At 38.4% G+C, this 25,448-nt stretch overlaps 1 protein-coding gene across 6 annotated transcripts in view; it reads right to left on the bottom strand.

Annotated features, from left to right (window-relative positions):
• Window positions 1-1,053: 1,053 nt before the first annotated feature.
• The window catches only part of MYO1B (myosin IB), a 196,825-nt gene continuing 172,430 nt past the window's right edge, over window positions 1,054-25,448 (bottom strand). For 4 of the 6 annotated variants that reach the window (XM_054699949.1, XM_054699950.1, XM_037523727.2 and 1 more), the window contains exons 18-31: window positions 25,105-25,305; window positions 23,391-23,484; window positions 22,463-22,612; window positions 20,001-20,069; window positions 17,783-17,869; window positions 17,449-17,535; window positions 15,575-15,661; window positions 12,370-12,444; window positions 11,536-11,670; window positions 10,561-10,667; window positions 8,148-8,280; window positions 7,677-7,829; window positions 6,143-6,270; window positions 1,054-2,549 (exon numbers count right to left, since the gene is read on the bottom strand). In XM_054699949.1, coding sequence (XP_054555924.1) covers window positions 2,426-2,549; window positions 6,143-6,270; window positions 7,677-7,829; window positions 8,148-8,280; window positions 10,561-10,667; window positions 11,536-11,670; window positions 12,370-12,444; window positions 15,575-15,661; window positions 17,449-17,535; window positions 17,783-17,869; window positions 20,001-20,069; window positions 22,463-22,612; window positions 23,391-23,484; window positions 25,105-25,305 — 1,630 coding nt within the window. In that variant the 3' untranslated portion in view covers window positions 1,054-2,425. The remainder of the gene's footprint in view (window positions 2,550-6,142; window positions 6,271-7,676; window positions 7,830-8,147; window positions 8,281-10,560; window positions 10,668-11,535; window positions 11,671-12,369; window positions 12,445-15,574; window positions 15,662-17,448; window positions 17,536-17,782; window positions 17,870-20,000; window positions 20,070-22,462; window positions 22,613-23,390; window positions 23,485-25,104; window positions 25,306-25,448) is intronic. The other 2 variants (XM_037523729.2, XM_037523730.2) reach the window with 2 other exon arrangements.

Genomic DNA, 25,448 nt, shown 5'->3' with positions numbered 1-25,448 from the left:
CTCTAGCTTTCTCCCTGTGGGAAAAGAGGCATCACTATATACATTCAAAACACTAAGAACTCAGTTTCAATTATATGGTTCAAGGATGCTCTCTTTCTGTTAGCTTAGCATAGGCAACTCTAGGGAGGCAAATTTCACATAGAAAGCTTTCCTGCCAAAGCTCAGAAAGCCACTTGTATTAAGTCAAGTCACCTACCTAGAGTGAACTTCATGACTAGAAATTATTACAGATGCACTGATCAGTCTATAAGTGATGAATGTACAGGCAAAAATACTCTCACCTACAATAACTCTGTAGAGTGTTTTTAAATCTTTGAAGAACACCTACCATGAAGTGTGAGACTAGATGGCTTCTATGCCGGTTAGCAACTTTGGAGAATATATTGTTGCCAAATGCTATTTTTGCTAATTATCACAATAAACAATCTGCAAAGAATGTATTTGGAAAAATTTAACAAGTAGATGCATAGAAAATTGGTCCTCTCCATCCTGGGCTTAAACTTCCATTCAGGAAACAACCCAGTGATGATCAGTAAGGGACTTGCTTAAATACAGGTGAGGCCATGTGTAGAGGGAAAGCTATGCCACTGTGAAAGAATGAAGCGCTTCACGGCATCCTGATATGTGAAAAAGGCAAAGTAAAAGCACTGTCCATAATATGCTAGCTTTTGTTTACTAAATCAGGAAGAATCTGTTTTTTGTTTTGTAATGCAAGCATATGCATAAAGTAATGCAACTTTAGGTTGCATTAGTGATGGTTAACTTTGGGGCTGAGGGACATGAGAAATGAGCATATGGGTAGCTGATGGAATGGAGACTGAATTCTCAAAGAATTTGAATTGTGTAATTTTTATGCTTATTTGTATACTGAACAATAAGAATGCTACATACATATGTTTAAAAGCACTTCAAAAACATATCTTCATTCCAAATTTCTACTCACCTATTTCAGGAGTTGTCCATCTACCACTTTAGAAACATGTTGGAGATGACTGAAAGCAAGTGATTGTAACCTCTATCTGCACCAAAAAAACACAAAAACTTCTGAGATTGCTTTATGGACGCAATTGTTTTTAAGTACAAAATCAAAAGAAAACCCCCAGAAAATATTTTCAATGAATGTATCTGGTTTATAAAAGATAAGTGAAATTCAATTACACAGAGAACACATAATGTTTGGATTGTAAAGTTTTTCTGTGTGACAATACATGACATCAGAAAATAGCTTGAAATACAAAAATACAGTTGTGATTCAGTAAATGGCACCAAATTAGAACAGTTTTATTATTTAACATACCAATGTATATACATTATCCTCCCAAATAAGAAACAATTTGATTCCAAAGTTTAAAATGCAGTTTCCAAAATGAATCCTCATTGGAAATTTGAAAAAAGTCCTACAAATTAACAAATTTAATTTTCATCCTTGACTAAAATATGAACCCTGTCCAATCTCCCCTCACACAAATGTTTATTATAAATAAAACTTTTGAAAAGGATCTTGAATGTCTATTGCACATTGTACAGAACTCCTGCCACTATCTGAAACACACACCCTTGACTGTATGAGCTGTTTAAAATATTTTCTTAAATTTGAAAACAACACTGTGCAGACATCAGCATATCTAGGATCAAATATGATGTTTACCAGATACAGGGAAATACCATCTTATAGGACTGCTTCTGTCACTTTTTCAAAATAAGAATGACTCTGTTTGCTATTGTTAGAAGCAATTAGAAGTGATCTGAACAAACTGAAAGAACTGTTCAAATGTCAGTTATCTCTTTCCAAATAGAAACCATATGGAGAGGCATTTTACCCAGCCATACAGTTCTACCTCTTAGGACCAGGCCTTCTTGAAGTAGATACTCTCGAAAATTACACTACAGTGTTCCTAAAACGCTGTCCATCATTAATAGCTATTGGGCTCAACATTTTCAAGCTGTCTTTGCCCTAGTCAAGCCAGCATAAACCAGCCAAAATGCAATGGCCCCCAAAACAAAAATAGGTTTTTATACCATTTAGCACAGTACCTAGCATAGAGTAGGCACTCAATAAATATTTGATGAAAGAATGCACTATTGTTTAAGACCTCTTCCTACATTTAGATGTATTAATGATTGATGAGTAATATGTTGATTTAGGGTACACAGACCTAACATAATGACTAAGCAAAGAACACATATGACATGGCAGAGACAATGTTAGTTTCTACACGCCCATCCCAGGACAGAATGTGGACTTTCAGGGTTAAAACTTTTCCAATAATAAAAATGAATTAGTCAAATATTTTTGTTTTGCCAAAGGGCTCTAACAATATTAGTCTTTGGCAATTCCCAAACATACAGTGAACCCCAAATAAAACAAAAGCAAATTGCACTAGTACAAAGAAACAAGTCCATGTAGGCGAAGAGGAGGGGCCAGTTAAGGAACAGCAACTTCAAGGAGACGGTTGTTTTTTCGTTTGCAGGTTGGGACACTCCCGTTTTTCTGGTTGCCCTGAATAAACTTCACACATACTTTGTCCTGTCTAAACTGCACCAGGAACCTAGGAGAAAAGAATATAGTAAATTCAAGAAAAGTACACAGAGAACAGTTGATGATTATATTAACGGCAGCTTTCGCTTTTTAATAGCTCTTTGATCTTGTAAGTGTTACTGCTTCCAGTCATGCTTCTCTACGCAGCACAGGCTCATCAGCCTGTGCTACCCAGCATATCACCTCTGGTAGCTATTATTTAGCCTTAAGTAAACTGAAGTTCATTGACTCATCTTATTCCAATAAGGCTAGAAAGGTTAAAAATAATTATTTCCATCTTTCAAATGGAAAAGACCAATCTGCTATTTTTCCATAGCATAGCAAAAGTATAAACTGAAGAGGAATATCTGTTAAATTTCCAACAAACTGAGAAAAAAAAAAGGAATTTCAGAAAAGGAAGGGGTATGGAGACCCTCCTGACCAACTCCCAAACGTTATTCACTCCTGCATAATTCTTCTTAGAGCTACATACTCTGCCAATAGCTATTTCTATTCAAAATAATGTATTTCAAAATAGCTGTGTGGGACAGAATGACAAAATCACAAGTTTGATCTGCCACTTATATTTTTAGACATAACTATAATATTGCATATTCTATCAAAACTGCAATATTATATATATCTCTCTACCTGAAGTCATCACTTATCTACCAGGGGTACAGGTGGTGCACTGTGGGAAACCATGTTCTAGTCTAAATCTTTCCTTTCACAGACCATCAGGGGTTAAATGCTTGTTCACAAGATTATTCATCACCTTGCTTCCTACAGCAAACATCCTGCTGGTTCCCCCCAGGCTGGGTGCTGTGATGGACACCGGATACATAAAATGAGGTCCCTGGCATTATTGGTGAGGCAGGAGAGTGGCACAGCTGGACCAGAACCCAGGTTTTCTCACCTGAAAGCCACTATCAGTGTCAGTATGATGTTACCAGATTTTCAGTGTTTCTCAGGGAATAGCTTTTCTGAGTTACTGGGACATAACTGAGTCACTAACTACCAGGCTTCCTGCACTGCTCAGGCAGGGGCAATGGATGCCAGGCGGGGTTCCATCAGTTATTTCATTTTCATTGATTTCATTGGCATGAGATCAGCCAGTAATGAGGCCTTGAGAAGGAAAGGTGTAATGGCCTGGTTTATGATGCTACTGAATGCTTGTTTCTTCACATGGCCACTCAGACCAGCATGTTACTGAAAACTTACACATCCAGAACATCCCACGCTTTGCGAGGACAAGCAAGAGTCCCTGCCACTGAGAAGCAAACTGTCCCCATCAGGTCACATCTGCGATCTGGTGCCTTGAACACAAATGGTGAGGACCACTGGGCGATGCTGTGGTCGCCAACTTTTGGGAAACACAGCACACGCTATCCTCTCAAAACCCCTCAGCCCCTCAAGTGGGGTATAATTTGCAATGAGACTGCAGAGCCTCTGGGAAGTGCTATCATAATAAAGAAAGATTCTGACTTCCACAGAGAACACTTTCTTCACCGCGCATTACTAATAAATCCTGCAGAAGCAGTGTTCTTAGAATGCCATTTTGGGGAATGCTTAAGTGTAGCAATCTCTGTACATGGATGTTGGTGTGATTTCTTTTTCCCTTAAATGCAGGAGGTCATCTATGAGGCGCTGCTCCATCCATTTACCCTCCATTTACTAGGAGCTTCTGCATCTAGAATACAAAGAATCTCCCCATGGTGAAGGGAATTAGCAGCCCCACCTAAACAGAAGTCCAGTCCCTAGTTATTAAAAATGTCACTGAGAGGGAATGGACAGCTCTAGTAGACCCTAACAGGTTAACCTTAATGAACTGGAACCCAACTAGCCATGATCTTCGTGGTGGTGTTTTTTAATATTCTTTGTTTTATGAAAAGGACTCAATAACAAAAAAAGTGATTTAGTCACAACTATAATTTCCAAAGTAGAGTCTCCATAAGGCCCAATCTCCCACCCAATCTAAACACCCTTCTTAGTGAACAAGAAGAACAGAAATGAGCCTATGGCTACGTAAATTGCAACACATCAAAGAGAGATGGCTTCTAAAGGGACAGATGGGCATGAATTTACTTTAGAAAGGCTCAGAAGAGTTCAAATAGGCTTAAAATCTTAATTAGAAAATAAAATCATTAGTAATGGAATTTTTTACTACAGATAGTATATGCAAATTTTACTCAATAGAGTAACCCAAATTCATTCGAATAATCTCTAGTCAATAGATTTCAAAAATGGGGGGATGACCCATGCTGTATGTAAATAATCTGCTTCTAATTAATAACCTAATGTAATGTACAAAAAAGCTAATTTTGAATTTATAGCAGGCTTAGCACTAGTGAAACCTTGTCAACACAGAATGCTTATTCTATAACTAGTTATATATATGTGAAAAAAAGTCATCTCATATATAACACACTGAAAATAGCACTCCCGATTTCACCTCAACATGGAGTTTCACCCAAAACTCATTTTTCTTTAGTGTTATCTGCTGCAGTAAATGGAACCAACATTTGGACTGAGGCCAAAAACCTAACACTCAATCTGTTAATAATTTCTCTTGTTTTCTTTCAAATTACCTTCAGCATCTGCCTACTTCTCACTACCTCCCACTCACACCCTAGCCCGAGCTAAATAATCCTTACCCTAGAGAGTGTAGAGAAACTCCTATTTTCTCCACTTCTACTCTGGACTTTCTATCATTATTCTCCACAATGCAACAAAAGCAAGCTTTGAAAATCATAAATCAGATCACGCCACACTCCTGCTCAAAACTACTAATGGTTTCCCATGATCCTCAACAAAATCTCAACTCTCTACCCCAGCTTCTACGTGCTACATGGCGGAACTCTGCCTTTCTCTCTCTGGGGTCTGGTCCTACATTTCACCCTGCCACATAGTTCACTCCTACCTCAGGGATTCGGTATCTGCTGCCTCCCTGACCCATGAAGCATCTCCCCAGATTGTTGCCTGGCTCACTCATTAACTGATCTTGGTCTTGACTCAAGGATCACTGCACAGAGGGCTTTCTGATTTCCCTATCAAAAATAACATCCCCCTAACCCATAATCTGACTTAAAAAAAAAAAACAAACAAGTATTTGAATCAAATCAAATTATTATTATTATTTTATTTGTGCATATCTGGCTTGTCTACTAGGATGTCAAGTGCATCAATGGAGACTTGGCCAGTGTCATTCACTGCCCAGCCATCAGCTAGAACAAATACCAGATTCATCGTTGTTACTTAATAAGTAGTGGTTGGTTGTATAAATAACTGAGGTCAGACTGCTCAACTAAAACAATAAAGCTGAAAATGAAAAGTATATTCAAATAGGGCCTCCCCGGTGGCGCAGCGGTTGAGCGCTGGGCTGCGAAGCTGCCCGCAGCCTCTGCAGCACTGGTTTGATCCCTGGTCACCAGGTGAGGGTCCCACATGGCGCGCAGACCTCTCCTGCCGCCCACTGCTCCCCTCAGCAGTGTACTTCGTCAGTCTGCCTGCTCTGCTCTCTCCTCTGGCTCTGGTGAATTCTCTCACCCTCCCGTGCTTCTGACTGTATCCAGTGCTTGTACAAATAAATAAAAAAATCTTAAAAAAAAAACCTCATGAACATACTCATCAGAAATTTCAATATTGAGTTTTTGTTTGGTTTGGCTGAGAGTTGTGCGATAGAGCTTGGTGGCCATTTCAATCAGATGATCACTGCTGAAGAGAAAGTCGCCTTTGCTTGCTGCTTCAGAGCCCTAAAGAGACAAACCAAGAGTCAGACTATCACAATGGGAGCCAGCTTAGGAGGTGATTGTAGTTTGGTTGAATACATATTTATAGATCTTAAAAAATACCAGATACTGAGGCCAGTCTCCCAAATGGGCAATAATGACAAAAGCAAGATTTCTTCCTTCTTTGTTTGGACTACGTTGGTAAGGTCACCTAACCCCTACTCCTCAAGGCCGGTCAATGCCAGAAGCACATCAGCATCGCCTGGGAGCTTGTTACAAAAGCAGCACCTCAGGCCCTACCCGCTGAGGAGGAATCCATGGCATATCCCTGGGTGATGTGGCTGCACAGTCAGGTTCAAGAAGCGCTGACCTAACCTATAGCTCAGAAAGAGCAGTTTAAAAACTCCTCTGTGATTTGGTTAGAACAACAAGAAAAACAACAACATTTTCAACAAATATCTCAAGGCAGTGGTTCTCAACCTAAGTGCACAGGGGAGCTTTCAAAAAGCAGGATGCTTATATTCCATTCCATGAGAATCTGATATGACTGGACTGGATATGGTCTGGACATCAGCATTGTTTTAATGTATGATCATTGCATTATAATGCACGATTAAATCACCATCCTGGCAACTGAATTACTTACTCCCTTTAAATTAAGACCCCCAGAAGGGTAAACAGGCTAACCTCAGAGTATGGGATTTTTGTTAAGTTTAGAACCAGCTAGACAGGGACACTATCTGTTAGATGCAAGACACTAAATATGGCTACTATTTGGCAGCACCTGTTGATTCAATGACGATTATGTCACAGGCTCTTTAAATAGCATCTCATTTATTAATTTAACAATGCTATGAAGTAGGTACTATGTTTATCTCATTTCAAACAGAAGAAAAATTATGTAGGTACATGAAAGTTAAGACTTAGCCAAAGTCATTATGAAGTTAGTGAACCAACTCCAGAGCCTACAACAGCAACCACTCAAGTCAGGATGTCCTGGCTAAGCAAAAGCACAGAATATTAAAAAACCTTTAGGTCAAAATTATTAGACAATTACTTTACTGTAGTTGCAGTCTTTAACTAAAAGACTTTATATTTTAGAAACAACAGGATACCTCATTTAAGATATTTTAATATTTCTCAACATTAGTCTCAAAATAATGCACATCACAGTGTCTATAAACAAAAGCTGCTCACTGAAGTTAGAATTCAAATGAACATGAAAAGTGATTAAACGTATTCAGTTACTGAAAATCCAAGACTGAGATTTATGTAATTTATATTTAATACAATTAAAACTTGCAAACAACAAGAAGGATAGATAAGTTTCAAGTAAATGTATTATTCTGATGTAGAAAATTTTTATTCAATGGCTGAGAGATTGAATAAAGGCAGAAATCCTCCAGTGGTATCAACAGGGGAACCTTTACCTCTTTGAGGTGGATAGCAAAGAAGCCATCATTTTGTGAGCTCATGGACACTTTGGTGACATCCACCAGAGGAACCTCTGACTTGATTTGTCCGGACTTTTGATCAGCAAGGAGGAGGTTATTATTTGTTAAGAGGAAAATCCGGGATGTACTCTAAAAGCAAATAAGATGTAAAACTAATGACCAAAGATGACCCAAAATGATTCATGAGTTTAACGCATACATTATTTGCAAAATTGCGCATTTTATTCCATATTTTTCAGCATGCATGCCTATGTAAAGTGAAAATACACTAAAAAACAAAGATAATACATTTTAATTCCTAACAGTTTCAATGAACAAGCAAAGTAAGGTAAAATAACTCACTTATAGTAACCCTGCTGACAATGTACAATGCAAATTTTAACATTCAGGGAGCTAAAAATCACTGATGAACACTTTTTATAAGGTCTTAAGAGTTAACATTTTTACCTTCCCATTAGCGCGGTTAATTTTGTTCACAACTTCAGCAATGATAATCTTTTCTTCAATGGCATCTTTGAGTTTCTTATACTTGGGATTCTTGTTGATTTCCAGGTAAGCCCCTTGAAATGGTTGCCCGACACTAAATGAAAGAATCCCCTGTCATTAGCAAAGGTTTTGAATAGAAATTCTATTGGAAAACATATCAGTTGATTCTGAAGAATGTGTGGCAATTTCATAAAAAGTACATTTATTTGGTGTATTTTACACATTATACTTATAACTATCCTAAATATCAGTTGGAAATGGAAACTAAAGCCTACTTAAAATGTATTTTTGATGTGATCATAACATTTGGTAGGCAGGACCTTGATAAAAATCGATCACATGGAACAACCTGGATAGAAATACCACACAAGAACAATAGCGAATGCCCACGTGCATGGTCTCGTGAAGGAAAAGGTAATTCCTTCTAATCTGCTAATACAAAGTTAACAGCTGCTCACAGGATTTATTAATGCCTTTAAATAATATGTAGCAATGGGAAAAAAGAGCACAAATCATTACCATCACTTGCTCCAAAGAAAAATTTCATTTTCTGCAGAGTAAGAAAATCAATAGGTCTTCTGGGTAAGAACACATCCAGAGCATGTACTTGAAAAGAAAACTATAAAGCACTTAACATTACCATGTAACTCTGGCTCTAAATCAGTAAATACAGGAAAAAAGAATCAAGTCTCTCCTTCTAGGCTATGGCCTAAATGAACAGAAGTGGCCTCAGCAAACATGCAGAATCAGAGCCATTTTCTTTCAAATAAACAACCTAGAAGAGGCATAACTGTGCACACAGCAGTGAGGTATCCATTTCCCTAAAGACTTTCGGGGTGACCCATTCAGGGTAGTGTCTTCAAAGACAGCAAGAAAAAAAATACAGCTTCATTTTGAGCCATGAAGTTCTGAAAATTTGCAAATACAAACGAAACGCTCATGTTGTGGGTGGAAAAGCAGGGAAGAAAAATCCACGTAGGTGGTCAGTGTTTCACGGTTCTCAGGATATGAAAGGCCAGTGCCCATACGAGCTGCTGCTTCACATGGCGGTGGGTGGGGAAATTATTCCACCTCTCTCAGTGCTGGAGGGTGGGCGCACCACCATCCCTGAAAGCTGATAAAACCACCAAAAAAGGACTTGGCTTGATGTGAACACTTGGGAGAAGAGGGGGAGGTTGTATTCAAACATGTTTTTAATAATAAAAAGTGCTAAGAGCTTTTGAATCTGTTTCTTCAAAAATGTGCTTTTTTACCCTCCAGTTTTTGAAAAATAGGGAATATTCATTTAAGGTTACTCTATAACTTAAAAATATATAAAGAAAAAGTTGAATAAAATTACTTGCTGAAGAATGCATCTAGGCAATTTTCCTGTTTGAATATGCTTTACAAAGCAGGCACTTTGGACAACTTTGGATTGAGACATTGTGTTTGACCTAGGGAAGTCTATTCCACTTTAAGCAGTCAATTCAGCTGACTGAGGAAGCAGTGTTATTTAAATATTTAAAGCAAATCAATCTGGTAATTTATGTCATTGAACCCTGTAAAAGGAGTTTTCAAATGTGTATAAAGACATAGAGAATATAAACATACCCTAAATAATATACGTGAATACACTTAGCATATAATGCTTTTATTTCCAGGCTATTTTTTGGAGAGAAATTAAAAGTTATAGATTTGGCTCGAAAGTGTATCATCTACTTTCATATAAACACCAGATGAAAATTAGGAATAGAAAATTTGGGGGCAAAGAATGAACTTGGGAGATGAAAGAATACTCAGATAGGCAGTCTTCAGCAAGAACTTCACTTAGCAAACTTGAAACTGGTATTGTCTTTTTACTGAGTGCTCAGAGTCTATAAGGAGGAAGTGAAGTTGTGCCCAAGAAGGTAGCAGACCATAGACCAATGCTTGGACAACACTCTAGCAGTGCTCTCCTGGTTCACTCTTTTAAACTGATCTTACAAATGAGGTTCTGGCCTGGCTTGTTGCAATAAGGAGATAAGAAGGTGCTTACAGTCTATTACCAACAGAAATTAGACTAGTTTCTGAAAACTAACAGGAGTTTACAGTGACAATTTATCCTACTAGCCTATGCAATTTTTATTTTAAATGAGGGCTTGTAATTGTTGAGTGAAGCTTTTGAGCTAATGCCAATGGAGTGAAACCAACAAATATAACCTCATTTCATTAAAGTACACTATAGAAGCCATTGCTCAAATGTGTTTACCTATATTCAAATCCCACTGATGACAAAATAATTCATAAAGTGAAAAATCTCTCCTGTATTACTGAAATTAAGCTCCACTAGAAGACAAGCATATGTGAGATACTAGTAAAACACTGGCTTCTATGGTATAAAGTAAAGCCATAGTACCTAGATGGGTATAATGCCTTCTTGTCTTTGAAGAGTTCACTGGCTTCTAATTTCTCTTCATAAATAAGTTTCCGCTGGTCTGTGAATTGGTCCCTGTATTTTTTACACTGTGAAACATAAAAAGAAGGGGGAAAAAATGACATCACATTTATGAATAAATCATTACTCTTTCACATGTTAATTTAATAGCAGCACGAATATGAGTGAATGTATATGAAACATTTATTTAGAAAGTCAAAAGCATTTTTCCTTTGTGGGTTTTAAAAGGTTGAGCTTGGAAAATGACTCTATGAAAACTATTTTTTATACTGTGGAACTTGGGGTGCTTCTTCAAATGGGCCTGTTGGGAGCACTGCTCCCTCACTCAGTGCCCACACTCCTGTTAGTCCCGAGACTGCCACATGCATACAAAGCTGAGTGAGCTGAAATATATGGAAATTATCAAATTGATTTTCAGTTTCCCTTTAATTCAGGTAGAAGGAAATTGTATCTCTCTAATATCTTTTGGGAGACTTTCAAGCCTCTTTACACCGAAGCGTACATTCCCACATATGTATGGATATCTGATCAATACATCTTAGAAAGTAAGCTCATATGATTAGCGTAATTTATGCTGTCTGCAGATATCCAAACTTTATTATTTCTATCTCCTGTAATATTTCTTCAGATAAACAATAGCAACAACTAGCTAGCTAAACACTGAACTATTTGAAAGCAACTGGAATCTGGAAGGAAAAGACGATGCATTCAGGTGCTCCCCTCTCCAGCCTGGGGAGAGAGGGGGCCATCCCAGAACACCTGGCTGCTGTATCTGTCACAGGACACCAAGGACAGTGTGTGGTTCAGAAATACCAAAGTCCTCAAGTAATTCTCTAGAATGAAGAATGTGGCAAAAATTTGCTTTTATATGACCCTTGTCAAACACTCAAAATATGTAAGAAGTCTCCCAAACAGTAAAACAAAGACATTTTTTACCCTCCACAAGTGGAAAATCCTTTTTAGCTCTTTGTGAGTAGAATCCAAGAATAGGTAAGGTCTTGGTGGCCAATTTTTGTCTATTGGAGACAAGGAAGGCATCTTATTTTTCATTTCCAAGAAGTATTTTTGCACCTGCATTGGGGTTTGACAGAAAATATCATATGAGTATAATAACCAGAAAAGACATAGCAAGATGTGAAACACGAGCAAACAAACCAGTCTGTAGTGGGCCATCTTGTTAGGTAACTCGCTCAAGTCACAAATCTGTAAGTTGAGGACAAATTGATCCTAGATTTCATGTTCTACCACTACATACACTGCTCTGAAAGAGGGGCACTTCAGAATCTGCTCCCTTGCGTGGCACAGCCTCCACTTTCCTAGGTTTGGAGGGCAGAGACCCCTGATGGGATTAGGGCCCTTATAAAGAGACAAGAGAGAGCTTGCTTCTTTTTCTCTCCTCCACATGAGGACAATCAGGAGACGGTTCTCACTAGAATCGTGAGAAATAAATGTTTACTGTTGAAGCTAAACTATCTATAGTATTTTTGTCAGAGAGGTCTGAACCAGACACCTGGTTTTCTTGGTTTCACTTTCTCCAAAGTATGCTCTCTCTTTCAAATGACAACATTTTGTAAATCATATAGGGGTCATTAATAACTCTCCCTGGCATGGTTCTACCTGAATTTGAAAGAACATGGTAAAAAAGAACACGATCTCTCAGAGTCACTGTTCAGATTTGCTACCAAATATGTTGTGTATTATTGAGCTGGTGCTATTAATAACTAGTTAATACAATAATGCTAATTAGCAGCATGTAAAGTATAAACTTACAATTCTCTGAAGTGTAAATTCATAAATTTTCTTTCCAGCATTGGCTCTGAAGAATTTCCTGTACTCCCTACGCACCTTTAAAAAGAAGCAGCAGAATATAGAGTTAACGTGTGGCTGGCAGATGCCCATAAAGAATGACACACCTCTACTACAAACAAAAAGAGGTGGAGCAAAAGGACATGTATAAGCACCTTTCTGGAATCAGTAAAATAACCGAAGCATATTCAGACAGTGGATTCTAAGTTGAAGAAAAAGAAACTGGGAGATGCAAAGTAGTAACATCAGAAAGTCTTGATGTTTTAAATCCTCTTAACTAATGTTTAAAGAACCTGACGATTTGATGAGAAACATTTTACAGGCAGAGCTGCAAATTCATCACAAATCAAAATACATTTCAGAAAAAATTATATAAGGCAATTTTCTCTTCAAATTGTTCTTAAAAGGCAAAAAGTATCTGAAGAGCTATAGCAGTTACCAAATCTTGCATATGAAGATAGGACTTTTAGTACTGAATGTGGCTAAAAATAGAATTTACAAAGCTTTTGAACTACCATCCTCTTCCATTTAATTACAATGATTTCTTTCTCATCCCTACTCCCACCATCCTTTCTACTTAATACTATGATACTGCATTAAGTTATCATATTATAGTTGTGGTTTACATAATTCTTGCTGCTGCATTGTCAGATTTACTTTATATATCAATGTCTAACAAATAAAGTAACTACATGAGTTGTTTGCTAATGAGTGAATAATAGAGCTAAAATTTGAAATTGAGGGAAAATTTTAAAATCTTTATTATCACTGGGCTACAAATGGGAGCTAGAATTTAGCAAAATACTAGTCTACTTGAACAATTCAGACATTATGTATCTTTTCATTTAGTCTTTACTTTTCTGGGTTTAACTGCTTAAAGTCAACACATTTCTAGAGCAGGAATTGTAAGCTAGTGATCTATGAACCAAACTCAGTTTGTAGACAAATATTTTATATGCATATTTTAAAGTAAACTTCACAGAAGAATTCACACCGTAGTTTCTTTGACGTTTTCTAGTATCTAGCAGAGCAAGCTCTAATGTACAAGGCAAGGGCTGCATTAGACCAGACTTCTGCTGTATTCAGAAGAAACACACAAGGTCCAAACTGCATGAGGCCCTCAGTCCCAATCCACCTTCCATGTGTTCCGACCTCAATCTCTTGACAGGCCTGGCCCCTTTAGACATTTAAGTACCATACCCGTTTTTTACCTGTGGATTATTAAAGTTTAAAACTTTCCCATATACCATCTAAGCAGTTCTTCCTTTTAGTCAAATTCTTTGTTGCTAATTAACCTTTCTATTTTAGTCATGAGTTTATATTCATAACTATTTTGAATCTCAAGCTTTAAAGACCAGGAGAGAGAAGAAGAAAATGGTGTCTATTAATTGGCTCCTCAAATTATAATAGCATAGGAAAGCAGACAAGTTAAAGTGAGGTTACATGGGGAAAAAAAATCCTTAGAAATATACTAGAAGTCTTACTGTACATAGTTTAAACACATACAATGCCTTTTTTGATAGTCATAGGATAGGCTGTTCTGACCCCCTTCCTCCAGCTCTCCCCCTAAAAAAAAAAAAAAAAAAACCTACATACTGTAAAAGCCTGGTGACAACAGGCTGGCACCTAGAATGGGTTCCCCTCATGGGCACCTAAAAAGGTCCACTGAATTTTGCAATCATTTCTACAAGAGGAATCCAGTCATTTTAAAAGGGCAAAACTATTGTTCATCCCAACATAATTGTCTTTTTAAAAAATGTACAAAATTATCCCATTTTGGACTTCAAAGAAGTTTAATATTCTTTTAAAAAGTAATAGTGGCAAGATAGTAAGGCATTTCTCCTTTGTTGGAAACAGGAGACAAATGTTGCGTGTAAGTACGTTAATTTTGATTAAACAACATTCACCTACAAATGGAATCTGGTTTATAGGTTGCTAGTATAAAGCCCTGGTATGAAATCATATCCAGTTAAACCCAGAAAAGTAAAGATAAATAAAATATGGTCGGTAGCTAGCAGTATAAAGAATAAAAATCCTGACTCAGTGTCATTTGTTCTTTCTTTTTATGAAAATGCAAATTAGAACAAATTCTTAGTTTTGACTTAAAAAAGCAGTTACAGAACTTGTTCAGAATGCTTCAAATAGAACATCTTAAATTTATACTTGCTACTTCTTAATTTCAAAAATTACTTGATGACTTCAATATAATCAGAAATGTTAATCTACTAAAGATTTATAGGCTAAACTTTCAAGGAAAAATACAGACTTTCAAAGCAGAGTTTACAGATACTGCCAAGTCTGTTCAGACGTAGAGTCAATGATTTCCCAGATAATTTGCAAATATTTACAAGCAGATGAATTTTTTACTTTTATACTGTAAAAGTAAAAAATAACTGCAAAATAGCATCCAAAAAGGGGCTAAATTATTCCAAGGAAAATAATATGGATGGCTGAGTACAGTGATCAGTTCCTGAATATTAGGAATAGAAAATCTTCTAATTGCCTGAAGTTCACTCTCAAGGTTGACTTGAACTGAGTGTCTGTCGTATTTCCTTATGGGCATCCATACCTCACGTAGTAAGCACCACCTGGAAATAACCCTTAAATTAGAAGGCATTTGAATCTAAAGTTCTCATTAACCTGAATGATCCAATGGTGGTCATTCATCAAAATCTCTCTGTTTACTGATGCAAAACCCTTTGGTTTCTATGCGGAACAATTAGCATGAGGGTCACTCTGAAGAAGGCTTTGCTCCAGGTGCCATTGCTGGGACAGAGGCAGATAGAGGGACGTAAAAGCCTGTGATTCCCAGGCTGGTCACTATAGACAGTGGGTCTGCTTTTAGCTCCACTACTGTAACTTTGTCTCAGGAATTAAAACAAACTTAAGACTCATAAAGATGACATAAAACAGAAATTGGGTAACGAAGTATCTTGGATAAATACACTGCACTGCTTTAAAAATACTACTTAAAGATATATACCACAAAAAAAAATCAGAAAATATTAGTGTACAGGTTTATTCTCACAAAGAAACAAAATTAGGCAAGATGACACTGTCAAAGATTGTGCAGACCATGAGCAAGCAAAATCAATAGTTTTCTCAGGGTTAGTAGGTGCTAGGCTTCATTGAGTTCACCCTGGACAGAAAGAAGGGGTTGAAGAAGTACCTTCAGTCCAAGCCAGTAAGCCCAAATGACAGCAACAGCATGCTTACGCCTAGCCTCCTCCTTCAAGCGTTTCAATTCCCTTCGAGCCTAGAATGTTTTAGATAGTAAATAAAAGAGACAGCCCAACGCAGACAGCATAAACGATCAGAAAAAGACACCCCGCCAAACGGAAGAGTCAATTTATGAATAAGGATACCAGAATGATAGAGGAATGGTGCATGATCATTAAAACCCAAAGAATCAGTGTCAGGCTGGTGCAGCCCTTGCATTCTTGCACGGAGACTGTGGTTCCAGAGGGGGGCCTGCTGGGTGGCATCTCAGGTGATGGCTTCCCCAACCCCAACACCCATTTTCTTCCTTCTTGCCCCTGGTTCTCTCTCCCTCTTCACTTCCTTCCCATACTCTCTCCCTCTCAGAGTTATAATAGTTTCAGAACTGTGAGTGGCACCTAATGATTTCAGTAGGCTTCCCTTGGCTGCGAGCATTCGGGGCTAAAGAAGCTGTGAATTCCTGAGTTCTTTCCTTTGGATATATAAAAAGACAATTCTTGTGAACAGCCATTTAGAAAACTGGAAGAAATAAAGGTTGTTTCTCTAAGTTCAATCAAAAAACAAAACTCAAAATTTTCTCAAGTTAGGAAATTACAAGCAGCATATACAAAAATTTGTATTTGCTAAGGTTCCAAGCAGCAAAATACAATGAGGCAAGGTAAAGAGTTAAACAATTTATAGATTTAAAATTAATCTTAGGGAAAAATTAATCTGAGGCATTGCTATTTCAAAAGACAGGAATAAACAAGCATTGATTTTTCACTCCATTATAGTACTGAGACTAGGAAATAAGCTCATCCAGTGAGAAATCCCAGGAATCATCAACTAACAGTCCTTCTGCTTCTGCTAGGACATTTCCCTCGGTTTGACTAAAGGAACTAATTTGTAGTTCACAGATTTTTCAAGGGAAAACACACATGAACAACTCTGATTCAATTTTGGCACATTAAGATCTTTTGCAGGCAAAAGTTGACTTTTCTCATTTTTCTCACAAGATGGGCCTTTAATGCTGACAAGGTAGACTTCAAAACATACGGCTATAATGAAATTTGTGTTTCTAATGGGAATACACATTTTTAGCAGAGATGACCTTTGATTTTCTAAGTAACAAAAACATCTAAAAATCTTGTCCCCTGGGGAATGTGAAATGTTCACAGAGCCCACGACTCTGCCTGGGGATTAGTGAGAGTATTTCAGGAGGCCTTTGTTTCTGAAAACAAACAGCTGATGCTGAAATTCCTGGGATTCTTCAGTGGCAATTATAGCTAGCTGTGCATGAACAGAGCTTTCTGTTAAATCACAAATGATAATTCCTTTCACATGTAATATTTTTGCTCATAATAATCAATAGCTGCCCCAATGAGCTTAAAAAGCCATTTCATTCATGGATTAATATTTTTTAAGGCATGCATTCAAGGCATTTCTATCATCCACACATTGCAAAATACCGATTGGAGCCCAAATCTTAACATTTTCCAACATGCCTCCCCTATCCCCTCTCCCCCAACACACACAAATACCTCTCTAGAAAACCACCAGTACACGTTCGAGGAAAATAAAAAGAAAACTAAACATGCATGTTACTTAAGAATTTTTTCAAAAGAGCAATTACACTAGTGCCTCATTAGTAAGCAATTAGTCTCTTTTGCTACACATGCTTGAGCTAACTCTGGCACTAACAGCTCTGGGTTTATTAAATCCAGCTGCTAGGACATGCACCAGTATGAGCCACGGTTAAATGTCGGCATTCATCCCCAATATGCTAGAGATACATATGATTATTGCAGATTCCAGGATGGAGTGTGGGATGTGCGTATCAAGTACCTTAGATCCAAGCCAGTAAGCCCAAATAACTGCAATAGCATGTTTATTCCTAGCCGCCTCCTTCAGCCGGCTCAGTTCCCTTCGCGCCTGTGATGCATTTGAAAAGGAGTGACAGAAAAGTTTTAAGGCAAGAAAGGTTACCGCTGGTTCCCACTGGAAAGAAGAGAGACACCAGCCACCACCACGTAGTAAACAAAAGCATGTGCCACCACCCAGACCAAAATGTCGGAAAGAGCGAGAGGCAGATGCATGCTCAGTAGCTTAAGCCGGTGAAACATTTTCTGCCCCTGAACAAGAGGGTCTTGGTCTACCTTCTGCGGAGTCCATGGCCTACCTGGGTACCATGCCAATATGCTGCAATGGTGGTGGCTGCTTCCTTGCAACGCTTTTGATGCTTTAGTTCCCTCAGGATTTTTCGAGCCTACGGCACAAGATTACCCAGAAAAATAGAAAGTTAACAAAACTGGAATTCACAGTAACTTATAAAAATATATACCTGAATAACCTGCTATAATAGCTAATTCATCAGTGAAAGCAAAAGAGGAAGTTGCTTATTCATCCAAACTGACTATGAGGATGTGGTACATGAAGACAGGGAGTCTGACAACACAGCCCCCGGTAGGAGGGGAACAGCAGCCTCCCAGGCGCTAATATATGGCAGGAAAAGAAGTGACCAGGGAAATACAGCAGGCACACATGAGAAGGACGGATGGAATAGGTCTCAGATGTGCCTGGAGAGTCGCCAATGAGCTAGCAAAGTACATTTTATTGCAGTATTATTTTCTGGACTATAACTGTTTATTTCTTACTCAAAAGTGAGTAAGAACATTTGCTAACATAAAACTTAACATTTGCTAAAATAAAAGTATATTGCTGGTCTAAAACCAGTGGCTACTTCCCAGAGCTGCTGGAAACTGATTTTGTGGAGACCTGGAAGATGCCTGGTTTGGAGGGGGTGTAGGGAATATGGAGCTACTCAGGCTCTTTTTCGCCTCCCCCACTAGTCTCTATGGCCGCCACCTGCAGCACTGCTTTCCTCCTGCGTTTCATTGCCCACATGTGATATTGTGTGATTGCAAAAACCTCTTGGGAGTGGAACATGGAGCACTATGATGGCGGCATGCGGGTTGAGGAGCATGAGTGTGGTGTGCGCGCCTGTCATCACAAACGCCCGGGCTAAGAAGCTGGAGGGCTCAGGGCGCACGTGCTTGTAAGTATGGATGCCCCAGACGGAGATCATTTTGAGAGAGAAAAGAGAAGCAAGAGAGAGTGGGGAGATCCCCGGGGCTGGGAGGCTCAGTTGCTGCCAGCCTTTGGACCCCCGCTGCCTGCCTCCCTACCTGCTGGTCTCCCTGTGCACCTGGTTCCCTGAGTCAGTATTAAAGACCTGTCAAATCTACCGAGGGCTCCCAGACTCCTTATCCGTTTGCCCAAATCAAAAATGAACCTACCCAGTCTAGGATGGTTGCACAACAGGTGGACTTTGAGTCCTGCCTCTAAAGTCTTTAGAAAGGAGAATGTGAGAGGGGGCCTACTAATAAGGTTAAGAAGAATGTGCAGGCAAGCAACTTCACTTACTCTACGTGCTCAGATTTGTATTGTGGCCTTTGCTGGGGCACAAACACCAAGCCTTAGGTTGCCCGTGGGCCTGGACAAAGATCAGTTGATGCCACTGAACTTCTGGTCTAGGGCTCTATCCTTGGAAGGGGCTCCAAGCTTGGGAACTACCTTGAAATAGCTCCCCTGAATCCTCAGTCCACAAAAATCTCCTAACATGACAGTGATCAGAATAGGCCTATCTTTGAACTAGAGCAGGGGTCAGTCAACATTTTTTGCAGAAACACAGCTGGTAAGTATTTTTTGTTTTGCAGGGCCTACAGCCTCTATCACAGCTTCTCAACTCTGCCAATGTACCGCCAATGAAGCAGCCACAGACCAGATGTAGAATGAATGAGTGTAACTGTGTACAATTAAACATTTTTTATGAACTTTGTATTGCATATAATTTTCATATCATAAAATAATGTTCTTCTTCAAAAAAACAACAATAATGGTTTAAAATAATGAACACCAAAACCACTCCTAGCTTGAAAGACCCGGAACCAGGTTACCCACTGTGACCCCTGCTAGACTGGTCAGAGCTCAGACTCTTTTAATCATTGTGGGGAGAGAGAGTCACCAGGAGGTTATAGAAGGGGGTGCTGTGGTCTGGCAGGCCTCACAGGTACAGGACAACACCGTCACATAGCCTTCTGGACTATAGCTTCCCTTATAAACAGGGGCAGGAGGATACTGAAATCATGTTCAGTATTATTTCAAGAGCTTCCTGCTAAGAGAACAAAGCACTTACAAAGAAGGCTGGTTAGGAAACAGCCAAGACATGGTCACCAAGACCCCAGCTTGGTGCATAATATTTATTCTTTCCATCTGACTGTTTACAGGGGAGGCAGGAGATGAGGAACCCTCCCCTGCAAGACAAGCCTAAAGACATCATCCTTTGTGAAGAAACCAAAAAACCTCAAACAAATAAGGCTCGCTTCTTGTAAACTCACCTTCCAACCCCGGATGTAGGACTGAATTAGTAAGGTAGAACTCTTTATCTGTTGATACCTCTTTTGTTGCTGTAGGATGAAAGGGGAAGATATTAGCAGTTCTTTTTACCTATCATTACTCCAAGAATTGGGAAAGGTTATTTGCTACCTTACTGCAATTAACTCAATCAACTATATTTTAGGAACCAATAAATAAAGATACCAAACTATCATACAATTCAGAATTATTACAGTTAATCCAAAGCGTCCTTCTAAGATGCTAAATACTATTAAATAATTTCCAGTTGACACAGGAGCCACCATTATTAACAGTTGTTCTTTTTATTATATTGCTATAATACAGAACCTGATACCCAGAAAATACTCAATAAATGCTGAATGAATAACACACTGAGTTCAACATTTGCATTTGCTGTTCTCTTCTTTTGGTGCCACTTCTCACCTACCTCCCTGGTTCTTTTAAGGTTCACTCTGCTTTAAAGCTGGGAATTCAGCTAACAAATAAAAGTAAACATAAATCAACTGATTAAACTTATACTGATCTCTTATTCTGCATAAAGCCCTTTCACAGTAGGGCTATACATGTGAATCCCACTCCGACCTGCACTCAAGGACTTGTAGTAGACATAAGTTCAGCGACGAGAAATAGAAATAGCAGCCTGGGAGAGAGGAGCCTGGCAGGCAGGTCCAGTGGCTGCAGAGGTCACATCCAGGAGGGGAATGTACAAGACCCAGTGAGGCTCAGGCCTGGCAAACGCAACATCCCAAGGACTTTTTAATTTTAGGACTGAGCCTAAGTGACTGAACCTACTGGAATGTTATCCTCAGAAAGTGAGCTCTCAGTATAGTTAGTGTGGAATATTTACTAGAACTTGGGCATCTGTGATGAAAACACACGGCATCTTTAAACAAAGCACTGAAGTCATGCTGTGTGTCTTTCACTCTGGTTAGATTGCTCAGCTCCGTTTTTTTGGAGGATAAGAGGAGGGAAATAACATGACTAGGTTAAATTCTGGAATATCAAGAGGAAATAGAGGTTGACATTACCAATAAATGAGCAATAGGATAAAAGATGCTAGAGAGGAAGGCAAAGAGAAGCCTGAAAAGTGGCACTACTTTCTCTGGGCCTCATCTGTTCCCTCATCTGTCAAATGAGGAACTAGAAAATCTCTAAGATTCCTCATAGAATCTTAGTCCATGGTTGTAAGAATAAATTTTATCTACAATATCTGACCATTGCTTCCAATATCCATTTGGTACCTCAACATTTTCTTTTTAAATCCCTGAATGGTTTGACTCTATATCATTGTAAAATTTATCTTAAGGAACCATGAACTATCACAGAATATGGATTTAAAAAGAATTAGTAACTGAAAATGGACATTCAGAAAATTGGAGTTATTTAGTTAAGGGAAATACTGAGTTTAATTATTGGCTAGAATACCATGGAGTAGCTAGTTCAAATTCTGAAACTGATATAACACTAGAGAATCAAATACATTCTCTATACTCTTAACTGCAGGAAGCAATTTCAAAGATCTCTTTTAAAGGGTAAGCCATTTGTCTTTAGCTTAATCATTTAAGTACCTCATTAATTTCTTAAACTTGGAAATCACAGACTAAAATGTGTTATATGAGAATAGGTCAATATAAATTATGTTCCAATTACATATGCCTTTCTGAAAAGAAATAACATTATCTTAAAGGAGATTTGACCACAAATTTGCATTGCAGCTCATTCTCTAGTAAAAAAGCACAGAATGAAAAAGCATTTGGAAATAGTGTTCTTACCAGTAAAATCATTTGGTAGATCACAAATCAAAGTCAAGCTAGTCTAGAGACAAATATTAAGATTTCCCTCAAACCTATGGTATCCCTTTCCAATAAGAAATTCCATTATCAATTAAGTGAACACACTTTATTATTGACTCAATGGGGCCAGATATCTGAGGAATAAAGGAAATCCAACTCTATAACCAACCTGGAATTCTACTAAAATGTGGCACTAACTTTCTGGATTGAAGCCATTTTCAGTGCTACTTCAATAAACCAGTAACAGTCAAATATTTTAGAAAATTGATTCTAGAATATTTAGTAAAAAGATTAAATAACATTTTCCCTTCTATCTAATGACCAAACTCAAGATGCAGATTTCCCACCATACACACACACACACACACACACACACACGCACACACAGTGTGCTACACTAAACTTGAGTTTTGAGGTTGTCCTGGATACAAAACCCCATCCCTGTCACTTAGTAACTTAGCTGTGAGGCTGTGGGCAAGTTTCTTAAATGCCAGTGACTTAGCTTTTTCATCTTTCAAAAGGGAACAAGACATTTCATTTCATGGTGGATGAGAGGATTAAATATGCAAAAATTACAAACCTAACACCTACATAACAATGACTTGCCATGACTGTCATCACTACAGATTAAACATGCTGTGGACTCTCACCGCATATCTCCTGGACCAGGCAGCAATCACAATTTGGCTTTTTCTCATCAGCAGGAAGTGTGTGCGGCACTTCCACCCGCGGTAAATCTTCTGAATGAGAGTGGCCAAGTCCTCCAGCCGTTGCTTCCTTAGGTCCTCTAATTTGAATAGCTAGTAAGAAATGATAATGGATTTATTAAAAATCCATGTAAAACACATGGCACACATGAAAGATAGTCTCAGGAGGTAAAATGCTTTGATGTTGGAGTCAAACACTTGGAGGAAAAAAATGAGTAATTGTCTTAATTATAGATGATATGGTAACAGTCCATGCAAAAACTCTCTTCATGAATCCATGCATGACCCATAATTTAGATTCTAGTTATTTAGGCAAGTCAGAGATGGGCTGAATTCAGCTTACATTTACCTTTATAGCATCTATTAGGATGCAATTATTAGTGGAAGGAAGATGCTGGCAAAGTTACTCTCTTGAACAATTTAAGCACTTTGCAAATTCTCTAAATTTCCAAATTGCCACAAAATTCCAAACTCTAAATTTCCAATGGCTAATCTAATTATATTTCATTCTAGTTCATTTATTTCATGTAGTGCTAAATAATAGGGTTTTCTTCCCAACAATTACCGTACAATTCAGATTTTACAAATAAAGATTGAATTTTCATCCAATTCCAACGAATAAGGGGGGATTTATTGTGATTGTTTATGACTTCTTAAATGTTTCATATCTTATCAGTTCAAAGATTTTGATATTTCATAAAAAATACAGTTGTTCTTCCATTCCTACTAATTTGTCCATTCTCTTACATTTGCAGAGAAACTCAGGAATATAGCATTCTTGGCAGCATTTTGGGTAAAGTTATAAAGTTAAATGTGCTTTAAGACCTTGCCTATATAACAAGTTCAAAGTGTAAAGGTTTTGATTACATACTGTTCTTGGGTTTCGTATGAATATTTTTGATCTACCAAAGGAGTATTCTTCCACAGGAAATTCTAATTCATTAAACAGAACCTCCACACCAGCCCTATGAAAATAAATAAAAATGGTGAGTTTTCTGAGTTACAAAAACAGTTTATGATCTCTTAAATAATGATATCAGGTTCTCAGTGGTATAAAAAAAATAGCATCATTTCCAAGTAAAATTGCTCTTTGAGAAAGCACCCTTCTAAGCAAAGAATTTTTAGATTGAATTTCACAAATTAAACCAAATCCAGTAAATGCTGAAAAAGTAAATTTGGGTTCAGAATAACACAGTCCAATAAAATGGGGTATAAGCCAATTTCTTGATTTCATTTGCAAAGGCAACACTTGTATCAAATATACCAGTAACCATGTTCCAACCAGGACCAGAAGGTGTGCGAGAAAAATCACAGCCACTCAGCTAATTCTTAAAAGCATTCTAAGCACTATCTTTGTCCTTTGGAGTGTGGGCAGAGCCCAGGAGAGTGCTAAGTGCCAGACCAATGGGCTTCATGTGATAGGAGCAAAGCCTGGACTTGTTTATGAACTCTCTATCCTGGACCCTAGTTTTGATATCAGTCTTTATCTACCCAGAGACTGGGGGCTGGGCAGGACATGAATACATGTTCTATATATTATGGTATACACTGATCACAGTACCCTGCAAATTAGCTGAGGGAACTGAAAACGTACCAGACCCTACATTATTTGGATACTGAATGGTATGTGTCAGACACCATACTACATATCTGGAGTTTTTCTTTTCATAATAGAGGGTGAGTGTCTAATACTGCTGATATCCTGTGAAAGGTAAGGGCCAGTGAGTAGGGGGAGACAACACTAATACAGTGAAATGAAAACCTAAAGTTTCTGCCTGAGCTTGAAACAGGCATGACAGCCTTCCAGCAATAGTCCAGAGAGAGCTTCTATGTCCAACAGAGAGGGGGCAACTTCCCCAAACAGTGAAAACAGAAGAAAGCTCCTGGCAAAGGCGAGGCTTGATTTCTCTTCTCTCTGCATGGGGAGGGCTTGCAGGAGCTGCTCCCAGGGTGGGCCTGTGCAGAGCTGCCCTCTTACTGGAACTGGCTGGGTAAGTACAATTCAGGGCAGGCGAACTGAAAGCTGTATGTATGGCTCTGGGGCCAGGCAAGTATTTTAATCAATCTTTCCTGGCAATGACACTGACACCGTGAACCCAATCAGTTCCTGTATCCATTTCTCAATTGGTGCAGACCTGGGCAAAGAGTGGGGCCCTCACTCATACTCATGGAGTGTCCCTGAGGTTAATCCTCCAGAGAAAAAACAAAAAGTGAAAGAAAAGCAAAAAGCTGAGAGTAGTGAGCCAAGATGCCTCTAACTCAACTCTTCTATGATTTCTCACAAATATACTTATGAGTGACAAATAATCTCTTCTTATCTTGACATGACGTATGTTAATAATTCCACTGACACAGGAGTCTCAAATGTGGATATAATGAGCCCTATTTGGACCTTAAAGAAAGTTGAGACCTCTATAAGTAATCAAGAATTAGCACAAAATTGTATCCTGGTGGAAGAGAACTTAAAACAGAGGTTACATCTCATTTTCATAGAAAACGATTTTTCTTCTCAGCAACTAAAGAAAACAGCATATTACTGGTATGCTTTACACTTCATTATTCAGTACGACCAAGGAGTATCTTACCTTGCTGGTCCTTTCCAATGAGGCCATGTTTGCTTACAAAGCATCTTGTATCTTTCTAGACATGGTTCATAGGCCTGCCTGAAGGCGTAGCCTGCCCTCCTCACGCGGACATTCTCCAAAAGACCCAGGTACCTTATCTGATGGCACACTAGAGCCTCATTGAAGATGTGTGCTGCCTTTTTGTCATTTGGCTTGATACACCTAAAAGATTACAAAGATTATAAGTTTTAAACTCTGTCCCTTATGGAGATATGTCAGTGTTTTACAAAATACCATGGGTAATTATATCATAGTGAGATGACTAGAATGGACCCTTGAATAACATAGGTTTGAATTGTGTGGAT

The sequence above is a fragment of the Talpa occidentalis genome, unplaced genomic scaffold (genome assembly GCF_014898055.3).
Source record: "Talpa occidentalis isolate TD23 unplaced genomic scaffold, MPIMG_talOcc4v2.1 talOcc4.3, whole genome shotgun sequence".
In the NCBI taxonomy this organism is placed as follows: Eukaryota; Metazoa; Chordata; class Mammalia; order Eulipotyphla; family Talpidae; genus Talpa; species Talpa occidentalis.
Note: the sequence above shows the minus strand (reverse complement) of the source record. Positions and strands in the feature narration are given on the sequence as shown.